At 38.0% G+C, this 23,106-nt stretch overlaps 2 protein-coding genes and 1 long non-coding RNA gene across 7 annotated transcripts in view; 2 read left to right on the top strand and 1 right to left on the bottom strand.

The window, feature by feature from the left end:
- The window catches only part of LOC123773755 (uncharacterized), a 13,379-nt gene extending 11,112 nt beyond the window's left edge, over positions 1-2,267 (top strand). Inside the window, exons 8-12 of the long non-coding RNA XR_006774865.2 lie at positions 153-221; positions 457-587; positions 1,157-1,227; positions 1,486-1,569; positions 2,138-2,267. This is a non-coding gene — a long non-coding RNA (uncharacterized lncRNA). The remainder of the gene's footprint in view (positions 1-152; positions 222-456; positions 588-1,156; positions 1,228-1,485; positions 1,570-2,137) is intronic.
- Positions 1,478-14,672, bottom strand: LOC123773671 (uncharacterized). Of its 3 annotated transcripts, XR_011224430.1 has the most exons (5): positions 14,327-14,672; positions 9,710-9,872; positions 8,051-8,214; positions 6,707-6,805; positions 2,106-2,203 (listed from the first exon to the last, which is right to left on the bottom strand). XR_011224430.1 is itself a non-coding variant. In XM_069312459.1 (4 exons), exons 1-4 carry the CDS (start codon positions 14,670-14,672, stop codon positions 2,089-2,091), a joined length of 723 nt encoding a protein of 240 aa, XP_069168560.1. In that variant the 3' UTR covers positions 1,478-2,088. The 3 variants fall into 3 exon arrangements, 1 of the variants encoding a protein (XP_069168560.1); XM_069312459.1 differs by lacking the exon at positions 8,051-8,214 and having other exon boundaries at positions 1,478-2,203; XR_006774849.2 differs by lacking the exon at positions 6,707-6,805.
- LOC123773666 (DNA repair protein XRCC2) lies at positions 14,610-23,106 on the top strand. 3 transcript variants are annotated; one of them, XM_045767493.2, is made up of 3 exons: positions 14,610-14,746; positions 17,438-17,523; positions 21,811-23,106. In XM_045767493.2, exons 2-3 carry the CDS (start codon positions 17,454-17,456, stop codon positions 22,917-22,919), a joined length of 1,179 nt encoding a protein of 392 aa, XP_045623449.1. In that variant the 5' UTR covers positions 14,610-14,746; positions 17,438-17,453; the 3' UTR covers positions 22,920-23,106. The 3 variants fall into 3 exon arrangements, with proteins under 3 accessions (XP_045623449.1, XP_069168559.1, XP_045623448.1); XM_069312458.1 differs by lacking the exon at positions 14,610-14,746 and adding an exon at positions 14,794-14,874; XM_045767492.2 differs by lacking the exon at positions 14,610-14,746 and adding an exon at positions 14,909-15,069.

Below are 23,106 nucleotides of genomic sequence, written 5' to 3'. Positions count from 1 at the left end.
AACTTAGCTTGAATAGCCATACCTACCTTTTTATTTGCTTGATTAGCATTAATAAAATTTTAGCAGATTTTTAAAGGAACACTACCATTGTGAATTTGCAAGGAAACTTAAGTAAAAAGCTGTTTATAAGGTAATTTGGTTAAATGTTTCAGGTGCTTTGCTAGATTATAGTGGTATCAAAGCAGCGCGTGGCTGTTCTGCTCGGCACATCTATGGAGCTGGTATGTTGAATTACATGTTTTTGCTATATTGTATTACCAATATGGGGGATGCAGGGGGGGAATCCTAACTTTAAATTATAACTTAAAAGGGCTTTGTTCTAGAATCAATAAATAAATGAAAGATGGGGTGGGGGAAGTAGGTAATTTATTAGTGTATTTTGAAAGGCAAACATTTAAGTTTAAACATTGCTGTGGGGAAAAAAATTATTAACCATATTAAATGTTTCATTGACAGGTTGTGGAGGGTCCTTGTATGCTACAGAAAGTAGCACGGGCTGAGCAGACAGCACACTGGAGATGTGGTCTCGGGTTGAATCCTGGGTGCTGGCAAGAAATGCTGGGCTGAGTTTCTCGCCCTATGCCCCTGTGAGTTAAGTCAGCTGTAATGGGTTACTTTGTGGGGGGGGGGGGGGGACTAAAGGCCTGAAATTGCGAAGATACTTTTGCCCTCTATCATTCTGATAGTTAAGTTTACTGCTATAATTAGTAGTATTAAAATATTTAGGTAAAAATTGAAGGGGCCTGGAAATGGAGGATAAAAACTGTAGTTCTAGGCCTTGACAAGTGGGTACAATAAAAGTTTAGTCCTTGCAGGAATTGTTTTGAATAGCATAAAGAAATTTTAAAATGGTCACTTTACATTTTATTCACTTTAAGAATTGAGGGTATTTAGAACTATTGAATTAAATGGTAGTTGGTTTGCTTAACTTTGTGTTAAGTTTTCTTAGTTCTTAAATATTTGGCTAAAAGTTTTTCATCTATAAATTGCACACCCAATAGTGATGCATCAAATGACCAAATCCACAAGGGCTGTGATGAGGGTTCAAATGTCAGAAGATTGCAGATGTACCATACAAGAGACAAATTAAATATTGACTAGTAACTGTACCTCATATTTTTTAATGTAACTAGTTTAAATAAGCTTTTTCTTTCAGAATAAGAATTGGGAAGTCCAGATGTTCATCCTAGAGTTTGAAGGTGTTGATTGCTTGACATTCAGAATGGGGTAAGTTTTGGTGAATATTTTAAATAGAAAAATAAGTAAGGCATCAGTGGTTGCATGTAGATAATGTAAAGTAAAAATTATCTTTCTCTACTTTAAAGTACTTGTTAAACTTAAATAATTTGAGTAGCCATATCTAAATCTTTTGCTTTATTAGCATTAGTGAGAATAAAATGTTAACATTATAAGGAACATTAGCCATTAGTTTGCAAAGCAACTTGTAATACAAGATGTATAAGCTAATTTGGTTAAATGTTTCAGGTGGTAATGAAGATTATGATGGCATCTAGGAATTGACTGGCTTAAGAAGTGTGGCTGTTCTACTCTGCACATTCCAATAAACTGGTATGTTGAATTAAATGTTTTAGCTATATCAAATAATTAACTTGCTTTCTTTTTTATCTAGTCCATTTATAGATGTGTACCAAAGTCCTACTGTTACCACCTGCAGGGATTGATGCAGTTTGTACTGATCCTACCCCATTTCATAGAAGGGGACCAGGCAGTCCTGCAGATTTCCCTGGCTTGGCTTTTTCAGAGCCCTGCTCTACTACCCATCCAATAGATGGACTAGAATTGCATAGGTGTAGGGACCCTTAACAATGTGCAAACATTGTTAATAACTACAGGGCTTGTTGACTGAAAGAGTGGATACATCTAGAGGTTTAGTGCCTGGAACATGATGTACATAGGCTTGTTGTGAAGTCTATGTACATCATGTTGAGGGCACTAAACCAAAAGATGTGTTCCACTGTTTCAGGCAACAAGTCCTGCCTCAAAATGGAAGTAAGGGGTAGGCCTTGCTGAGCCAATCTTAAAAGATTGGGACTTAGGGGTTTTTGTAGTAATTTGTATGTGTTAGTGTTAATAAAATGAGTGTCCCTGTTTGATATACTTTATTTTTCTTTTACAGGTGGTTGTTGTCCTTGGTACTCTGGATGTTTTCCTGGCCTTTGAAGTCTTCAGTTGAAACCTCAACCTGAAACATACAATTGTCAACATTAGTTATATTGTATACTATTTAATAAATCTTTTAATGAAAATACTTTATATACTTTATCCTGAAAGTAGCTATAATTTAATCATGCTGGAAATTTCTATTACAAATTCTTGCTAACAATATCTAAAAAAACTTTCTATAAGAGTTTATATAAAGCTATAATAAACATTATAAAGGTATACAAAATATATAAAGGCAATATAAACTTAAGTTTATTAATTATAAAGCTATATGTTTATATATAACCAAGTTAAAGTTTATATTATAGCTTGGTTATATATAAACTTATATTATAGCTTTATATAATTAACTAATAAACTTAAGTTTATCAGTCTTAAAGGTAAAATATATAAGTAACATAAGTTATATATATAAAGAGGTAATATACCTTTTAAGCAACATTATATTTTAAGTGAAAACTAATTTTGACAACTTAAAAGCTTTGCATACCAAACTAGACTTTCATTTTTATAGTTCACGTTAAACTGCAAAAGATAATTTAATCTTAATAATGCCAAAAATTTAACTTAAAACAAATAAAGTTAAAGCTATGGAACATTGATGTAAATTTTTACGTCATTTCCACTAATCAATGATAAGATTACACTAAATTAGCTAAAAAAAATTTCCCACAAGTGTCTTACTAAATGCCACAACTTGATAGGAAACACTTTCATGTGTTTCCTATCAACAATACCAAACCCTTCAATTTTCTACTAGTCTAAGAAGAAAAGAAAAACCATTAGACATGTCCAATCTGTTAATATTTGCTGCACTGAAGTGTCCTACCAAATATTAGTAATGAACACTAAATTATTCACACCACACATCCCATTACCACAAATGTTTCAAACTGCTGAAGATAACTATTTCAAGATAGTTTATATATACACTATCTGCCTATAACAAACACCATAAATGGGAAGAGCCTTACAAACTTTCAAAAAACTTCAAATACCTGGAATTCAATCCAAGCTATTAAATGGATTGACAGCCAAACTTACTGCCACTTAAACTCGCTAGATAGATTTCAAATGTTACTCAAATTTTTGAAACTGCCAAGCAGAAAACTTTCAAATTACTTTGACCTCACATCTGCAAGGTCCAGAAGGGAAGAAACATTAATATTTTTGTCAAATCAACAAAACATTGGTTTGTTAAAAACAAACCTGTTCACATTTTTTTTCTGATAACCAGCTATTCAAACACACACTGTGTTTGATAAAGCACCATATGAAAGGCTAGGAGAGAAATATGAAGCACATGGAATAAAGGATAAAAAGATTGCTTAATTAAAGCTTCCTCTGAAACAGATTTGACTGGAAAATACGGCATGAAGCGTACCACAAGGGTCTAAACCTTATATACCTCAATGACAAATCAAATTATTACAAACCACATCAATTTTGCAGATGACACCAAGATTTATGGTACAGAGAACATGAAAAAATGATATCGAGCCCTTACAAAGATCTACGGGAACTCTAAAAATGGTTACAAGACTGGCAAATTCTTATTATTATATACACTATTTAACATTGCAAAACCTTACAGGTGACCCAGAACAATCCATATCACAACTACCACATTAAAATGAAGAAGAACAATGAAATAAAGGACCTTTGAGCTAGATTCCATCATTAACCAAAAGTTGCTCCAGTACACAAAAATTACTAACAAAACCCTACAATTAATCAAGCGACCTTTTGACTTTAACGAAAAGAAGGTAGTTATTCTAATGTCAAAACATTTATACACCAGATATCTATAATCACTTAGATAATTGTACCCAACCATGAAGAACCCCCACCTTCTTTACAAAAACACATCTACTTTCAAACAACAACACTGCCCAACACAAATATTTCTAAAACTAAGTCGACTAATACTAGGAACAACTGAAGGCCACGACAAACACTGCAACTCTCTCCTACCCCCAAGTCTTATGCTATTAATGATCCATTTTATTTTGACATACTTCCTACAGACGAGACCAGAGACAGGACGATCTAGTGAGTAAACTGAAGCACGATACAGGTGTCAACGGACATCAGTCAGCCCACTTGTCACCGCAGTGGATAAACTAATAACATTATAACCTGCAATTTTGTATGACTCCCTGTGGCCATTTAAATCAATAAAACCCAGGGTTGTGGCAATGTTTATAGCATAAGGTAAGGTATACAAGAATGCCTGGTAATGTCTAGTCCTTGTATGTGCTTTAGGCAACCAAACTGAACAACAACATTGCTCGTGTTATACTATTTTATCCGAGTTTCTCATTCGGTACAACCTTTTAAACCCAAATAGGAATGCGCTTTAAAGATCCATTTATTTGGAGATTCTACTTACACAATCTAAATTACCGGTCTCTGAAAGTACTACGAGATAAGTTTAACTAGATGAGTGTTTGCCTATCCACACTCACATGAGGTATGTGACAACACTGAATAAAGAAAGGGCCTTTGAGCATTCACCATGCAACAATTAGACATGACATAACCAATATAGCCAGGTCATACTGTACCTCCCCCTCCTACCTACCCCCTAACTCCTTCCCCCAATCCTATCACTCCTGCCCTCCCTTCTACCCCCCTCCCTTCTACCCCCCTCACTCCTACCCTCCCTCCTGCCCCCTCAATATGCCCCTCCTACCCCCATCACTTAAGTTATTTATCTGCTCTTATTCTTGTGTTTTGCTTTATCGTCTATCTTGTATCGTGATCCCTCTGCATCTCTATGCACACTGATATTGATCCTGATCAAAATCTTCTGTCTCATATCTACACCAACCAGCACATTGATCATCATTATTGCAAGTATTTCACAGCACACCAGGCTAAAAACAAACTTCAAAATAGCACCTGTCTATCAGTTTATAACCAAAATGTTAGATCACTTGGTAAACATTTTGACGATTTAAATGCATTACTCACAGCACTAGGTACTAACCTATCGTTCATTATTTTAACAGAAACTTGGCTAAATAAAGACTATACCCAACTCTACAACTTAGCTGGTTATAAAGCCATTCATAACTGTAGGCTTAATAAAAAAGGTGGTGGCACAGCTATATATTACCGAGATACATTTATCTGCAACAGTGTTATTAGTGACAGAGACGACTACTGTGAATATACTTTTGCTCAGTTTACAATTAAATCCCTTATATCCTCTTTGACTATTGGAGCCATCTATAGATTTCCCAATACTAACATAGCTTCTTTCTCAGACAACCTAAGGAATCTTATTATAAACAACAATCTCAACAAAAACCACATCATTCTGGGAGGAGACTTTAATATTGACCTGGGTCAACAAAATTGCTCTCAAGTTGACTATTTCCTTAACAGCATGAACTCCTGTATGCTAATCCCCACAATCACCAAACCTACCCGAGTCACTCAAACATCAGCCACTACCTTGGACCACATATGGACAAACATAACAGCTCCCCTTGTATCTGGTATAATCTACGACAGAACAACTGACCACTATCCTACCTTTCTCATAGCGAACATGGACATAACACCACCAAAAAGCAAGAAACTTTCATTTAGGCTACACAGTGAATCAGCTTTAGACAATCTTACAGAGGCACTTCACAATATTAACTGGGATTCTGAATTCAATAATACCCATGAAGGGGAGTGGTGGGTGGTGAAGGGGAACAGGAACCACAGGATGGGTAAAGGTCAAGGCATGACATAAGCAAGAGTGAGGGTGCTGTAAGGACCGTGCAAGGTAGAGAAGACAGTAGCGATCATGGCGATCCTGTAGAAACAGGACGCCAGTTTCAACATACAGGCTTAGAGTAGGTGTCGAAGGAAAGGTACCAGAGCTGAGCCGTAACCCAGTATGATGCAGTGTGTCCGGATGGTGAAGGATAGAAGGAGAAGCAGACGAGTAAACGGGGCCATAATCGAGTTTAGACAGAACGAGAGAGGAATGTAAAGAGAGGAGCAGTGTCGATTAGCTCCCCAAGAAGTATGGGACATGACCTAAAGTTAGTTAAGGGCCTTAGAGCATTCAACTCGGACATAAAAAATATGGGGCGACAAAGACAAACGAGTGTCAAAGATTAGCCCTAAAAGCTTTAGCAGATTCTTTGTACAAAAGGGGATGACCCCTGTTACCTAACAGTAAATAGGTATCTGGGAGTTAGCTGTTACAGGCTTCTTCCTAGGGGGGTGCGTGTGGGAGAAAAAAAAATTTAGTAGTTAACCACTGAACTGTTGACCCCTGTTACCTAACAGTAAATAGGTATCTGGGAGTTAGCTGTTACAGGCTGCTTCCTAGGGGGGTGCATGTGTGGGAGAAAAAAAAATTTAGTAGTTAACCACTGAACTGCTCTGTCTCCAAATAACACCCTGGTGCACAAGAAATAAATTCTTATCAAAAAATTTTTTTCCCTTCTTATATTGTTAAAATGCAGAGTCTGATCACGGGGAAACTAAACAAAAAATATTGTATGTGACTTACTCTAGCTGCGATGGAGCTGGGAAGTTGAGCAAATTATGGGCGCTGAGCGTTGGAGCGATGGGGGTCTGTCGGCCCCGCCACCCCGTGCGACGGCAGTTGCTGCGAATAAAATGTTGCGCAATTATTTTGAAGTTTCTCATTCATTTCTTCTTTTTTTTTGCTGTAATATTATTTAAAAGTGTGTAATTTGTGGAATTTATATAATTCAAAGTATAGAACATCGCTATGCTCAAAATTATGGGCCTCATATATGCGACATATTCTACAATCAAACAGTGTTTTTGCTGTTATTACACTATATACACACATGGTATATACCCATCTACGTATGTATTCACCATAACGATCCACTATGTTGGTATGGTGAGCCCAAAAAACATGAGTGAGCTGCCACACCCTGCCAGTCCTCCCTCCCTCCTCCAACACATTACTCGCCAACATTCCTCCTCCCAAAATACTGTTATTGTGTTTATTGCACTATTTACACACGTTATGTATAAGCATGTACATGTTTTATTCATGTACATACGTACATACTTGCCATCTCCTCACCTCTCTCTCTTGCCTACTTAATGCTCTTGCTTCCCTCATCTCATCACAATCGACTTTATAATGGTCCAGGATGGATCGAAATGTCGTCGTCTATTCAATTTCCAGTGTGTGGTTTGGTCAACAATGAAATCTTCATGCAAGATCTTATAAAGAAAACCCCTAGAACGAGTTTTGCAGATACGAAAGAGTTTAAGGTGAGTAGGGGATGGTTTGAGAAATTTTGAAAAAAGACGTGGTATTCATAGTGTTGTGAGGCATGGTGAGGGTGCCAGCTCAGACAAAGTAGGGGCTGAAAGATTTGTTCGTGATTTTAAAGATTTTGTAGATACTGTATTGATGGATATATTCCACAACAAGTGTTTAATTGTGAGGAGACATGGCTATTCTGGAAAAAATTGCCGAAGAGGACATACATTACCCAAGAGGAGACGTCACTGCCCGGACACAAGCTAACTTGGGCTAACTTGTGTCAGGATAGGCTAACTCTTGTGCTGTGTGGCGATTTGAAAATTAAACCCTTGCTCGTGTATCATTCCGAAAATCCAAGAGTTTTAAAAAATATATAACGTGCAGAAAAACTGTGATGTAGAGTGGTTTGCCCTGCCATCAAAAAATATCTGCAAGAGAAAAGTTTGACACTAAAGGGCCTGCTTCTCGACAATGCTCCTGCTCATCCTGCAGACTTGGAGGATGCATTGTTGGGGCCAATTTTTTTTTTTAGGAATATTCCTGCATGGGCCCTAAGTTTCTGGCTAATGAACCAATGACATGAAGGAGGAGTTTTCAACCTACCTTGTGTTAGGTGTGCAGGGGTCAATAGGCTGAACATAATGTCAGGAGCAAAGGGGGGCGTTTGCCTCTTCAAACACAATTGTGACCATCTTCATCTCTTCGAACTATCCTAAATGCTCTCTTCACCTGTCTGACCAAATTGGGTGTCCAGACGACCTTTGAATCTGAAATTGTAAAATTAATAGTGATTTCAGAATATTCAGTCCATTTATACTAACAAAATTATATACAGTATACTGTAATTGAAATTTTACAGAATGATAAAGGCAATTTAGTAACTTTGTTAAAATGCACATGGGGGAAATACATGAAAATAGGTTAATATGGTTTGTAAGGTTGATGGGAAATGTTTATTACTTTTATGATTTAAAAGATGTATAGCCCTAATACTCCATCCTGGGTGCATTCCACCAGGTAATGACCACAGCAAAAGTTTTCCACGAGGCTCTATTGTCACACAAACTTTTCACATTTTCAAACTTGATTCATCTTTTTCCCCCTCGTTCCAGGGGTTTTCTTTAAAAGGTCTTCATGCAAATGCCTTGGTTTCTCACAAATGATGGCCTCTGAAATGCTATCACCTGCTAACTCCTTGTTGTGTATCCAAATTAATAAAAACTTTTCAACATCCTCAAGTGTTTGTGTTCTTTGTTTCGGGATTGTTGATATGCCTTTTGCCACTTTAACGCTCATAATGTCCTTTTTCTTAGCAAGTATAGTGCATATTGTTGACATAGATTTGTTGTACTGCCTAGCTAGTTCAACAACCCGTGCACCGTTTTGACGTTTATGAATGCTCTCTTGTTTTTCCTCTATGGTCATTCTCACATGTGTTTTCTTGGCTTGAACCTTACCACTGGCTTTCTTGGGACTCATGGCAAGATATATAATAACAAATTTTATGTTCAAATAGCCAAAAATCCCAAAACAAATGTAATGCTTTATAAAGAATTCAGGCGCGATAGTTACTAGGCAGGAGACACTGGTAAACTGAGGCGCGATCACCATGCCACCACGCGCTAGGTCAGCCCATACGCATATCAACAAACTCATTTCCCGAGGCAAAGTTTGTAATCCGATTCAAATTTTTCGAAGAAATTAGGCTCGTAACCCGAAAAGTTCATAAATATTCATTCGTAAGCCGAGGTGACACTATATATAAGTAAAAAATTAAAATTTTGTAGATACACTGTGCTGTATTGATGGATACATTCCACAACAAGTGTTTAATTGTGAGGAGACATAGCTATTCTGGAAAAAATTGCCGAAGAGGACATACATTACCCAAGAGGAGACGTCACTGCCCGGACACAAGCTAACTTGGGCTAAATTGTGTCAGGATAGGCTAACTCTTGTGCTGTGTGGCGATTTGAAAATTAAACCCTTGCTCGTGTATCATTCCGAAAATCCAAGAGTTTTAAAAAATATATAACGTGCAGAAAAACTGTGATGTGGAGTGGTTTGCCCTGCCATCAAAAAATATCTGCAAGAGAAAAGTTTGACACTCAAGGTCCTGCTTCTCGACAATGCTCCTGCTCATCCTCCAGACTTGGAGGATGCATTGTTGGGGCCACTTTTTTTTTTTTAGGGATATTCCTACATGAGCCCTGAGTTTCTGGCTAATGTACCAATGACATGAAGGAGGAGTTTTCAACCTACCTTGTGTTAGGTGTGCAGAGGTCAATGGTTGAACATAATGTCAGGAACAAAGGGGGGCGTTTGCCTCTTCGAACACAATTGTGACCATCTTCATCTCTTCGAACTATCCTAAATGCTCTCTTCACCTGTCTGACCAAATTGGGTGTCCAGACCACCTTTGAATCTGAAATTGTAAAATTAATAGCAATTTCAGAATATTCAGTCCATTTATACTAACAAAATTATACATACAGTACTGTAATTGAAATTTTACAGAATGATAAAGGCAATTTAGCAACTTTGTTAAAATGCACATGGGGGAAATACATGAAAATAGGTTAATATTGTTTGTAAGGTTGATGGGAAATGTTTATTACTTTTATGATTTAAAAGATGTATAGCCCTAATACTCCATCCTGGGTGCATTCCACCAGGTAATGACCACAGCAAAAGTTTTCCACGAGGCTCTATTGTCACACAAACTTTTCACATTTTCAAACTTGATTCATCTTTTCCCCCCCCTCGTTCCAGGGGTTTTCTTTAAAAGGTCTTCATGCAAATGCCTTGGTTTCTCACAAATGATGGCCTCTGAAATGCTATCACCTGCTAACTCTTTGTTGTGTATCCAAATTAATAAAAACTTTTTAACATCCTCAAGTGTTTGTGTTCTTTGTTTCGGGATTGTTGATATGCCTTTTGCCACTTTAACGCTCATAATGTCCTTTTTCTTAGCAAGTATAGTGCATATTGTTGACATAGATTTGTTGTACTGCCTAGCTAGTTCAACAACCTGTGCACCATTTTGATGTTTATGAATGCTCTCTTGTTTTTCCTCTATGGTCATTCTCACATGTGTTTTCTTGGCTTGAACCTTACCACTGGCTTTCTTGGGACTCATGGCAAGATATATCATAACAACTTTTATGTTCAAATAGCCAAAAATCCCAAAACAAATGTAATGCTTTACAAAGAATTCAGGCGCGATACTTACTAGGCAGGAGACACTGGTAAACTGAGGCGCGATCACCATGCCACCATGCGCTAGGTCAGCCCATACGTATATCAACAAACTCTTTTCCCGAGGCAAAGTTTGTAACCCGATTCAAATTTTTCGAAGAAATTAGGCTCGTAACCCGAAAAGTTCATAAATATTCATTCGTAAGCCGAGGTGTCACTATATATAACTAAAAAATTAAACTCAGGATTACTTTCAACCCCCACCCCTTTTGCTCTACTCCATCGCCACCTACCTTCACCCCCCTCAATGATGTACTCTTCCATAGACACCTACCTTTGCCCCCCTCCTACCCTCTACTCCTCCATCATCACCTACCTTCACACCCCCTCCCTTCTCCTCCTCCATCGTCACCTTCCTTTCACCCTCCTCTATGATGTACTCTTCCATAGACACCTACGTTCACTGCATATAATGCTCCCCTCTACTCCTCCATCGTCACCTACTTTCACCCCCCCCCCCCTCCGCTCTACTCCTCCAGGGTCGCAGACAATTTCACGAGCGTGAGAACTACGAGTTCTCTAACCACTCTCACACTCCTACTCTCTCACCAGTGAGGGGGAGGGAAGGAGGGAGGAAATGAAGGAAGAAAGGTGGGGGAGAGAGAATAGGCAGGGGAGAGGAGGGCCTAGATACATTTCTTCCATATAGATAGGTAGACTGAGGGAGAGCTGCTTGCCAAGAGCCCTATCAGACAGGCTTCCTATTCCTCAACCCTCCCTAATATGCCACATCCTGGTCAGGACAACTTGCTCGATTGTTATTCTTGGTGTGACTCGAGAACTGACCTCGAGGCGGGGCATGGGCATGGATTATCTCCCTGGGGCACGCACCTCCCTGCCCCAGCTCTCTCTCTATACTAGATGTACAATAGTACATTCTGCGTACATTCATTCATTCATTCATGCCAAGAAACTTTCCATCATTTTTATTGCTAATGTTTACATTGTCAATCTGAAGCTGAATTGCACTTGTAGATTTGCTTCCAAATAGGATGTAGTAGGTCTTTTCTATGTTAAGTGTTAGTTTGTTGGTTGACATCCATAAGTGGACTTTTTTTAGTTCATTATTAACAACATCATTTAGTGTATGTGGGTTGGAGTTGGAGTAAATGAGGGTAGTATCATCAGCAAACAAAATAGGTTTCAGAATGTTAGAGACATTAGGCAGATCATTAATGTATATAAGAAATAGTAGGGGTCCCAAGATGCTGCCCTGTGGCACTCCAACGGTTATTGGTAGAATGGGAGAGATTATATTATTGATGGCTACACATTGGTGTCTATCACTAAGATAGGATTGGATATAGTCCAGTGCATGGCCTCGGATTCCATAATGATGGAGTTTACATAAGAGGTAATCGTGATTAACAGTATCAAAGGCCTTTCTCAGGTCAATGAAGAGTCCAATTGGAAACTCATTTTTGTCAAGGGCTGAGTAAATTATATCAAGGAGACTAATAATTGCATCGTTGGTACTCTTTTGAGAGTGGAAGCCAAACTGACAGGGGCTAAGAATGTCGAATTTTACGAGATAGGAGTAGAGCTGTTTGTAGATAATTTTTTCAAATATTTTTGATAGTATGGGTAGGTTCGATATTGGTCTGTAGTTGTTTATATCTGACGGATTACCTCCTTTATGAACTGGCGTTACTCTTTCTTTTTTAAGGATATCAGGGAAGGTATGACACTCAAGGGATTTGTTGAACAGCAGAGCTATAGGTGGTGCAAGGCCATGGGAGGCACTCCTGTATACAATAGATGGGATTTCACTGATGTTCCCAGCTTTGGTTTTTAGTGAGTGTATGATGGACACAACATCTGACGGGCTGACTGGTGAGAGGAGGAGAAGAGAGTTTGGATAGCTGCTTGAGAGATATGTGTTGATATGTGTCTGAGTCTGTGGGATTTTACTTGCAAGGTTAGCACCAATCGATGAAAAGAAGCTATTAAATTCATTCGCCATTTCTAAGTCAGATGACAGTGTAAGGCCATCCTTAGAGAGTGTTATCTGGTTGTGGGAGTGTTGTTTAGTTCCCAGGATGTTAGAGATGGTATTCCATGTGCTTTTCATGTTGCCTTTTGCTTCTTTGAATCTAGTCTCATAATATGAAAGTTTTGCTTTTCTTATGATACTGGTAAGCACTGATGAGTACCTTTTAACTACTTCCATTGAAACTAGGCCACTCCTAAATTTCTTTTCGTATTCATGTTTTTTGTCGATTGATTTAATTATGCCACTTGTGAGCCACGGGTTATTTTTTCTTTTATCAGTTACTTGTTTGGTAAGGAGGGGACAGTGAGTGTTGTAGAGGCTTAGAGTTTTGGAGAGAAAGAGGTTAGTTGATGAGTTTATATCCTGTGAATTATTAAATTCAGATTCCCAGTTAATATTGTGAAGTGCATTAGAGAGATTGCCTAAAGCTGATTCACTATGTAGCCTGAATGAAAGTTTTTTGGTTTCTGGTGGTGATGTGTCAATGTTTGCTATGAGGAAAGTAGGATAGTGGTCAGTTGTTCTGTCATAAATTACCCCAGATGTAAGGGGAGCTGTTATATTAGTCCATAGGTGATCCAGGGTAGTGGCAGATGTTTGAGTGACTCGGGTGGGCTTGGTGATTGTGGGGATTAGCATACAGGAGTGCATGCTGTTACGGAAATAGTCAACTTGAGGGTTGTTTTGAAGTCCCAGGTCAATATTGAAATCACCTCCCAGAATGATGTGATTTTTGTTGAGATTGTTATTTATGATAAGATTCCTTACATTGTCAGAGAATAAAGCTATGTTGGTATTAGGAAATCTATAGATGGCACCGATTATCAGGGAGGATTTAAGGGATTTACTGGAGAACTTGGCAAAGGTATATTCACAATAGTCGTCTCTATCACTAATGACACTATTGCAAATGAAGGTATCTCTGTAATATATTGCTGTACCGCCACCTTTTTTATTAGGCCTGCAGTTATGAATGGCTTTATAACCAGCTAAATTGTAGAGTTGGGTATAGTCATTACTTAGCCAAGTTTCTGTTAAAATGATGAAAGATAATTTAGTACCTAGTGCTGTAAGTAGTGCATTTATATCATCAAAATGTTTACCAAGTGACCTAACATTTTGGTTGTAAACTGATAAGCTGGTGCTATTTAGGAGTTTGTGTTTTGCAAGATTTGCTGTGTAACACCTGCAATAATGATGATCAATGTGCTGATACAAAGTATTACAAAGCTTACAAAGTATTGAGTCTGCTAAAATTAGAGAATAATTATGGCAAAACACAACAATATAATAATATAACAATACAATAAGAGCTTACAAAGTATTGAGTCTGCTAAAATTAGAGAATAATTATGGCAAAACACAACAATAAATGCAAGTAAACAAAAGAATTGAAACAATTAGAGGTAGAATTAAGGTCACTAGATAGCCTTGGAGGATACACAAGTTTGGTGGAGAGAACAAAAAATCAGTAGAGACTGTCAAGATGAATATATAAAAAAAATTTGACAAATGATAATTGTAAATACGGGGACTGTTTTTATCTATCCTGATAGCTGATTTGATTTCAACATTGACTCTGATCTTTGAATCAATTAGGGTGTGGGCTATGTTACAACAATTCTCACCTTGTTGTTCATCAGGTAGATGAGTAGAGCTAATTATCAGGGAGTCATGAAGTTGTTGTTGCTCTTGGTCATCTTCGGAAGCCGCCTGGTGAATCTGAAGGAGATTGATCTGTTTTTCCAGCTTTTGAAGGAGGTCACTTTGAACTGAGAGGGTTTCCTCGGCCTGAATCTTATGTATTTTATCCATTGCATCATTTGCAACTGTTTGTAAGTTGAGAATTTCATGGTTGTTGTTCGTCGACGATTCAAGGAGGCGGTCTCTGGTTTGTTGTTGTCGGGTGACTGTGGCTTGGAGGGCCGAAATAGCTTCAGAAACTGCACAAGGTTGTGCAGTTTCTGAAGCCATGGGTTACTTCTGAAAGGTTTGAAGTTTAGACAGGGAGCCATAGATTGAATGAATTCTACAGCTAGAGATTCGAGGTGAGTTGAAGGGGCGGAGTGAGGAGGGGGAGCGGATGCTGTGTTTACCAACATCGGCGAGGATTGCGGCGTTGCCAGTGTTCCATTCATTTATTTATTTATTTATTTATTTATTTATATACAAGAAGGTACATTGGGCTTGTGAGAATACATTGGATAGTACAGTATTTACATTCTTGTAAAGCCACTAGTACGCGCAGCGTTTCGGGCAGGTTCAGATTTCTAGGAGTAATGGATCCTCCAGAGCGAGAGGCACCCCTACCTTGCCACTTGTTATGTTTGGCCATGTTTTCGGCGATAGATTCTTGGTAGTGTTTCTAAAGGTAGATACTTGGTGAATTATAGTAGGGATGGGCGTATGGGGACCGCTTGGCAGAAGGGTCGTAGATAGGCAGGCGAAAATTGGTTAATTTTGGTTGATTACTGTTGAGGTTCACTGTGAGTTATGGCATATTAAGTCTCCATGCACTTAACTCTTAACTAAATGCCAAAACTCTTGTTAAATTTTAAAACCCAGATGGACAAAATAATTGGGGCAAAAGGCGGGGGGGGGGGGGGGGAGAACCTTTGACAATCTGCCGACTTCATGTCTTCATTGAAGCCAATAGTGTTAGTAGCCCTCAGGGTAAATTCAGGTAATACAGTTGAGAGAAAGTTCTACACATTCTTCAAAAGGTTTGCTCTCTAATAACAACATTAATAATTATAATGAGAAAATCCATAGGAGCAGTGATGTGGATTTGAATCTATGTGCTAGGTAGAGTAGGAGAGAAGCACCTCAAGGTAGAGAAGCACCTCAAGGTAACCTCAAGGTAGGTGTCTCCAGGCACACACTCCAGACAACTAGAATCATCCAACCATCTCTTTCCTGTAAAATCTATGTGGCTCTATCATAGAAACTAAGTAGATTTATTACACAGGATCTTCCTGTTCAAAAACCCAAACTGAGTCTGTTATTATATCATTTCTCCTCTGGTGTTAATTATCCATTTGGTGTTAATTATTTTTCTAGTGTTTTGACAACCATGCTTGTCAGTGATAATGGCCTGTAATTAAGTTGGTCTTTTCTGTTACCATTTTTTAGCTTGGAACTATGTCTGCCTTTTCCCATATGTCTGCCAAGACTCCTCTGTGTTAGAGTGAGAGAGTGAGTGAGTGAGTGAGTGATTGATTGATTGATTGATTGATTGATTGAGAGAAGATAAGGAACTTAGATGATTGTCATACTCTTCAAGATGACTTGGACAAAATAAGCATATGGACCAACACATGGCAAATGGAATTCAGTGTGAAAGAATTCCACATTATGGAATTGGAGAAAATAGGCCACACACAACCTACAAATTATGTGAAAAGACATTAAAGAACTCTGTTATAGAAAGAGATATAGGAGTGATTCTGGAGAGTAAGTTGTCACTAGAGGACCACATAAAGAATATTGTGAGGGGTGGCTATGCTATACATTCTAACTTTAGAATTCCTTTTAAATACATAGACAGTGAAATATTAAAGAAATTGTTCACAACTTCTGTGAGACCAAAACTTTATGGAATATGCAGCAGTTGTATGGTGCTGCCCATATCTCAAGAAGCACATCAACAAACTGGAAAAAGTGCAAAGACATGATACTTATTAGCTTCCAGAACATTAAAACAAGAGTTACAAGGAGAGGCTAAAGGTGTTAAATTTGCCAAGCTGGAAGAAAAAGAGGAGACATGATCACTACATACAAAAATAGTAACAGGAATCAACAAAAATTGACTAAAGAGAAATTCTTGAAAACTGCATCCTCAAGAACAAGGGGGCATAGATTCAACCAAATGAAGAAAAGATGTAAGAAGATCTTACATCTTTAAGAAGAAAAGATCTTTTACAGAGTGGTAAATGGTTGGAACAAGTTGAGTGAGATAGTGGTGGAGACCAAAACTATCAGTAGTTCCAAAGCCTTATATGACCAAGAGTACTGGGAAGATGGGACACTATGAGTGTAGCTCTCATCCTGTAAATACATTTAGGTAATTACCCATATATATATATATATAAAATATGGTACAATTGTTGTGAAAGTACATATGTTGATGATTATGCCTAGTGAATGCATGGAGAGTGTCTCGGGAATTCTTCTACTCCCTGAGCCCAGCCTGATGCCAGGCTCTATTTGTGATAACTTGGTTCAACAGGCTGTTGCTTGGAGCAGCACACTTATCCACTACAGCCTGATTGGTTTGGCACTTCTTGCAAGAACTTGTCTTAGTGCCTATTGAATACATCCAACTTTGTTCCGGCAATATTTCTAATGCTTGCTGGGAGGGTGTTGAACAGCCGTGGACCCCTGATGTTCAGACAGTGCTCTCTGATTGTCCCTATAGCACCTCAACCCCTCACTGGTTCTATTCTGACTTTCCTACCTGGCCCTCCAGTATCTTCCATGTATATATTATTTGGTGGTACATTCTTGCAAAGTCACTAATGCACATAGTGTAAATGAAACTTACAGTAGACTATAGTAGTGTGAAGGGCAAGCATGCTTCCCTTAAAGTCCCTTAGAAATACTGTACTAACCTGGTTAAGCATTTTAAATAAATGAAAATTACACTAGAATTTCACCAATAATATTAAGGGTTTTCCAGGATTTTAAAATATATTTTCCTGTAGAATAATGGTGTGTTTACATATTTTTCTTCTTTGCAGGTAATCAGAACACACAATGATGAGTTATTCAGCGCCTAGGAAATCAAATATTGCATCAAGTCCATCATCTATTGGAAGTAGAAGTGGTAAATTTTTTTCTAGATTAATGTACAGTATTTTTCAGTTGGAGTATAAATTCTTCTAAATATGAAATGCAGTACAATAGTATTGGTATAATTAACTTGTGGTTCATGGCCACATACTGAAGCCAAGGGTTATTTAGGGCCTTTTATACATACTGTATATGAAATGGTAATATGCATTTTACAAGAAATCATAGCAGTGAGTATCATAAGGAAATTCTGGTGGAAATAATTCATGGCCAGTCAAACTACAATGAAGATCAATTACTGGTGCTCAGGACGGAAGCATGCGCAGGGGTGAAAGACATGCATATAGATTTTGAAAGAAAAGCATGCAAATAGACTTTGAAAGAAAGGCACGCATATAGAAAGGCTATAACCAACCTCTACCATGCACAAGGATACAATAAACATAATTTCTCTATCAGTTTTTTTTTATTTATTTATATGTACAGCAAGAGTTCTTACTTTCTTGTAAAGCCACTAGCACGCATAGTATTTCGGGCCGGTCCTTAATCCTAATTTTCCCTGGAATACGACCCGCCAAACCGTTTAACAACCAGGTACTCATTCACTCCAGGGTGAACTGAAGCTACAGTTAAAGATTGGTGCCTGGTCAATCCTCCACAACCAGGATATGAACCCAGGTGCTTGCAAAGCGCCGTGTCTTACCACTGCGCCACGGAGACTGCTACAGAGTTCTATCTATCAGATACCTTCTCTGTCTACCAAGAACTTTTAATTTCAGTGGGATTACTGTATGTTGGCTGGATGCGAAAAAAATCATTTCTTGTTCAGAAGACATAAAATTCACACTTCTGGCAAAGAAGTGGGAAGTCATAGAATGTCTTAGACAATTGGAGAAAGCTGGGTAAGGACATATATTCACATTATATGCCAGAGAGGAAGGCTCCACCAAGACTGAACAATATAATTGAGCAGTATTGGGTATAGACTGATAATTAAGGAAAATCCAAGAAAGGATTTGTTATGGTTGAAGGCTGAAGAGGAAGAATCTTTGTCCACATGGTTTTATTCTCAGCCAATAACGACAACAACAAAACAATTATCAGGTACATGAAATATTATTATCAAGATCATAAACAAAAGAGCATCTGCTCCAAACATGCTAATGCTACCTCCAACATCTGTAGTACTCAATCCCAACATTCCTCCCCTTTTAAATAAACTCTATCCCTACAGGTTAATTCTATTAGGGGGTCATATGACTCTTCCTGATTTCCTCAACTGGGAGTCCTGACCTGTTACTTCTGGGAAACATTCTTCTGAATTACTCTCCCTGTAGAGTCCATAGGGTTAACTGTACCCCCATTACCCTCTACTGCCCCTTGCTCTGCCTCCCGGTCTCTTGCAGGTGCTGCTACCCCTTCATTATTAGGATGGATATCACTAGTTGCCCCACCCCCCATCTGAAGGGTCTTCAAGATTCCCTGTGAACCTTGGCATGAGCTGATCTGCATGCCTTTTCCAATTAATGTTCCCAAAACTCTGCACTTGCACAGTGAAATTCCTGCGGCCCAGGACTTCCCTAATTTTTCCTTCAACCCAAGGCTTTCCACTTCCAAAATTCCTTGCATATACTGCATCCCCCTCATTAAACAACAATTCCTCTCCCTGAGCCAACTGACTGGCCAAGCTAGTCACCGATTTCTCTTTATCGGGATCTGTCTTTACTGCTTCCATGTGCACTTTAAAGTGCCTATTAAACAGTAATTCAGAAGGAGATTTACCAGTACTGTAGTAGAATGAACAGTTTTCCTTTGATTATATAAAAATCTACAAAGCCTTGTATTAATAGTACCTTCCGTAAACCGCTTTAACCCTTCTTTCAAGGATCTCGCTGCTCTCTCTGCTAGACCATTTGAAGAAGGATTATAGGGGGCAGGTGTTACATGTTTAATACCATTTTTTTTTTTTTAAATCCTCCATTTCCACAGAAACAAAATAAGGAGCATTGTCTGAGACAACCATGTCTGGCAATCCAAAATTACAAAATGTTTTCCTTAGTAATTCATAAGTTACAGATGATGTGGTGGAATTACACACATGAACATCCAGAAATTTTGTGTATGAATCCAACACCACTAGGTAATATTTGTTATCCATAGGTCCCGCATAATCTATATGAAGTCTAGACCAGGGTTTTCCAGTGCATGGCCAAGAAAGTACTGGGGTCTGTGGTTTCTGATAATTCTTAAAGCAAATATTACAATTTTTTGTTACCTCAGCAATATCCTGGTCTATTTTTGGCCACCAAACCCAACTTATAGCTTCTGCTTTCATAGCATTTATGCCATTATGGCCTACATGCAGCTGTTCCAAAATCTTACATCTTAGTTCCCCAGGCACCACCACGCTATTCCTATACAAGAGTACATCCTGGTGAATACTAAGGTCAGCCTTTACTGCAGTATACTCTGACAATAATAAATTATCATTCCAACTATATTTGACATATTTCATCAACAGATTTAATTTGGGATCTCTACCAGTTGCCTTCCTAATAGTCTGGAATGAAATATCCTCAAAAGACATAGATTCCACCAGGTTAACATACTCCACTGGAATACTGGAATTTAATTCTTCTGTCACAGGCAATCTATTTAATGCATCAACTACTACATTATCTTTGCCTGGCTTAAACTCTAAATCATACTCAAACTGCTAGAGTAGTAATGCCCATCTTTGAATTCTAGCATTGGCATTAACTGGAATCTGCTTATCTCTGCCAAACAATCCTAGCAGGGGTTTATGGTCTGTTCTAGCAAGAAATTTCCTCCCCCAGCAGAAAATACTTCAGTGTTTTTACAGCATATACCAAAGCTAAGGCTTCTTTATCTAACTGAGAATAATTCTGTTCCACAGGTGATAATTTCTTGCTAGCAAAATATACTACTTTATCCTGACCATCTACTTCCTGTAATAATACACAACACACTCCTACTGGGTTGTATATTGTACATCTACCTCCAGTTTTAACGGGAGTCTACCTGTAAAATTAGTGAGCACTGGAGAATTGATCAATTCCTGCTTAATATTCCTGAAGGCATTTTCCTCTCTTGCTGCCCACTTAAATCTAGCCCCTTTTTTCAACAATTCATACAAGGGTGTTAATTTTGTTGAAAAGTTCTTCGCAAACTTACAAAAATATGTAACCATCCCAACAAAAGACTGTACTTCCCCAACTGATGTTGGGGCTGGGGCATCCACTATTGCCACTACATTTTTGTGAGGAGTAAAGCCCTTACCCGAAATAGGGTACGCCAGGTATTCAATGGCCTTGGTCTTCAACGTTGTTTTACCCTTATTAAACTTCACATTGTGCTTTTGCAAAAGATTCAAAGCTTGTTCTAATCTAGCATCATGCACTTCCTCATTCTCTCCACATACAATAATGTCATCTAAAAAACTAGCCACACCTTCAATGTTTACTAACAACTGGGACATGAATCTCTGAAAAATTGCTGGAGATGAGGAGAGTCCAAAAGGAAGTCTTTTATACTTAAATAACCCCTTGTGGGTATTAATCACTAACAATTTCTGGCTCTCCTCTACAGGAATTTGCAAGTAAGCATCTTTCAGGTCAATCTTAGAAAAAATTGCCCCCTTGCATACCACTGACAACAACTCATCTATCTTAGGTAAAGGGTACTTCTCACAGTGTATGTGGCTGTTCAGTTCCTTGAAGTCTGCACAGATTCTCAAGGATTTCTGATCTGCCTTCAACACTGGTACAATTGGGGCTGCCCACTCACTATGTGTAATTGGCCAAGTGCAAAACCCAGTTAGAACTTCGTACATTATTTACTCTGTACAGTATCTCTGTATTTTTATACAGTTTTGATGCTGTGATTGTGTGTGCAATCTTGCCCTCAAAACAAATAGACCAAGTCAGTTCTATACAGCAGATATTTCCCATTTATAAATGAAACAAACTTTATGCAACTCGAAACTGATGACATTTATAGCTTTTCTCAAAAACACATTTCCTCACTTTGAATGTTGAAAGTATACTTCTCAAAATGGTTTACACTTTAACCATTTATGTAGCTAAGGGGATAATAACTTTTGTTATACAGTATAAAGTGTTTGTGTTGAGCAAAATTTTAAGTAAAAAAGTTTAATAATGGATTTTATCAATATATAATCCTTTTATTCACATTTAAATATGGTAAATCCAATACAGTACAGAATAATTTTATTAGAGAAGAGTCTTTTATTACTGTAGTGTACTTAGAACCGTATTATTATTATTATTATTTTTTCCAGGAATAACACCAACTGTTGCAAGCGAATCTGGTGTGGCGCTTTTAGCTCGACTTGGAACTCGACCCAGTCTGCATGATCTCGAGCCCTGTTTGTTTCCAGGAGGACTACAACCAGGTGATATTATTGAGATCACTGGCAACAGAAATTGTGGCAAATCATTACTGAGTCTCCATTTAGTTGTCTCCGTTCTTCTTCCTCGCATCTGGAGAGGAATTAATGTCGGGGGCTGCGGTGGTGGCGTTGTATTTGTGGATAGTGATTTGCACTTCAGCATCTTGCATTTGGAAAATATGATGCAGAGGAGAATCAAGAAAATATTGAAAATGACTAAGGATGCGATAAAGAGAAAAAAGAGCGGGTATAGTTTTGACGAGAGATTAATTGATGATGAGGATAAAATACAAGAACTCCTTCATTCTGGTAAGTCAAGTTTTAAGACTGAGATAGATAATTTGATTAAGAACTGTCTAAAGTCATTATTCTATTTGAAGTGTACAGAGAGTTCACAATTTGCAATTACTTTATTATCTATAGATGAACTTCTTTCAAACAAAAGCAACATTGCATTTATTGTGATTGACAGTATTTCTGCTTATTATTGGTATGATCGGGCTTATAGAGTTGAATCTTGGTATAAACTTGAACAGTACTATAATCAAATATTCAAAGTATTTCTTGGCCATATAAAAAAGCACAAACTTGTGCTGCTTTCTACACGTCAGTCACTCTTCCAAACGAGACCGGCACACGAGGACAATCAGAACAAGCGTCATACGGAAGAGGAGGAGTCAGAAGAAGGAAAGACAGAATATGAATACATGGGAAGAGAGTGGGCCAGCCTTGTAACTTGCCGGGTTAACGTGTCCACAGACAATAGTGGCGACACATCAGTACCTCTAGATGAAAATTGCAAAGGCGATGTTATTATGAATAAAATTTCTAGTTATTCAACAGACACTGTGACAGTTGGTATGAACAAGTGTGAGAATGCAGCGACATCGGACAACTGCAGGCAGATATACTCTGCAGAAGTGAGTAAAAATGGGAAGAATAATAAATTGTTTTTTACAGTTCATGAAGATGGGCTCAGATGGACACCACTGCCATAGTGTTGACTTCATAATGTTTTGGAGATAACCACATATTGCTCAATTATTTTTGTACTGTGCTGATATGCATTCATTTATTTTTTAGATTTCCTTTATTTTAAGAAGAGAGTTTATGTATGAGCCACATTATTAATTCTGTATCAGCTACCATATTGTGTATACTTTTATAAATAAAACTATTTTTATG

This window comes from Procambarus clarkii, chromosome 72, assembly GCF_040958095.1.
Source record: "Procambarus clarkii isolate CNS0578487 chromosome 72, FALCON_Pclarkii_2.0, whole genome shotgun sequence".
NCBI classification, from domain to species: Eukaryota; Metazoa; Arthropoda; class Malacostraca; order Decapoda; family Cambaridae; genus Procambarus; species Procambarus clarkii.
This window is presented reverse-complemented; position numbering and strand designations above follow the sequence as displayed.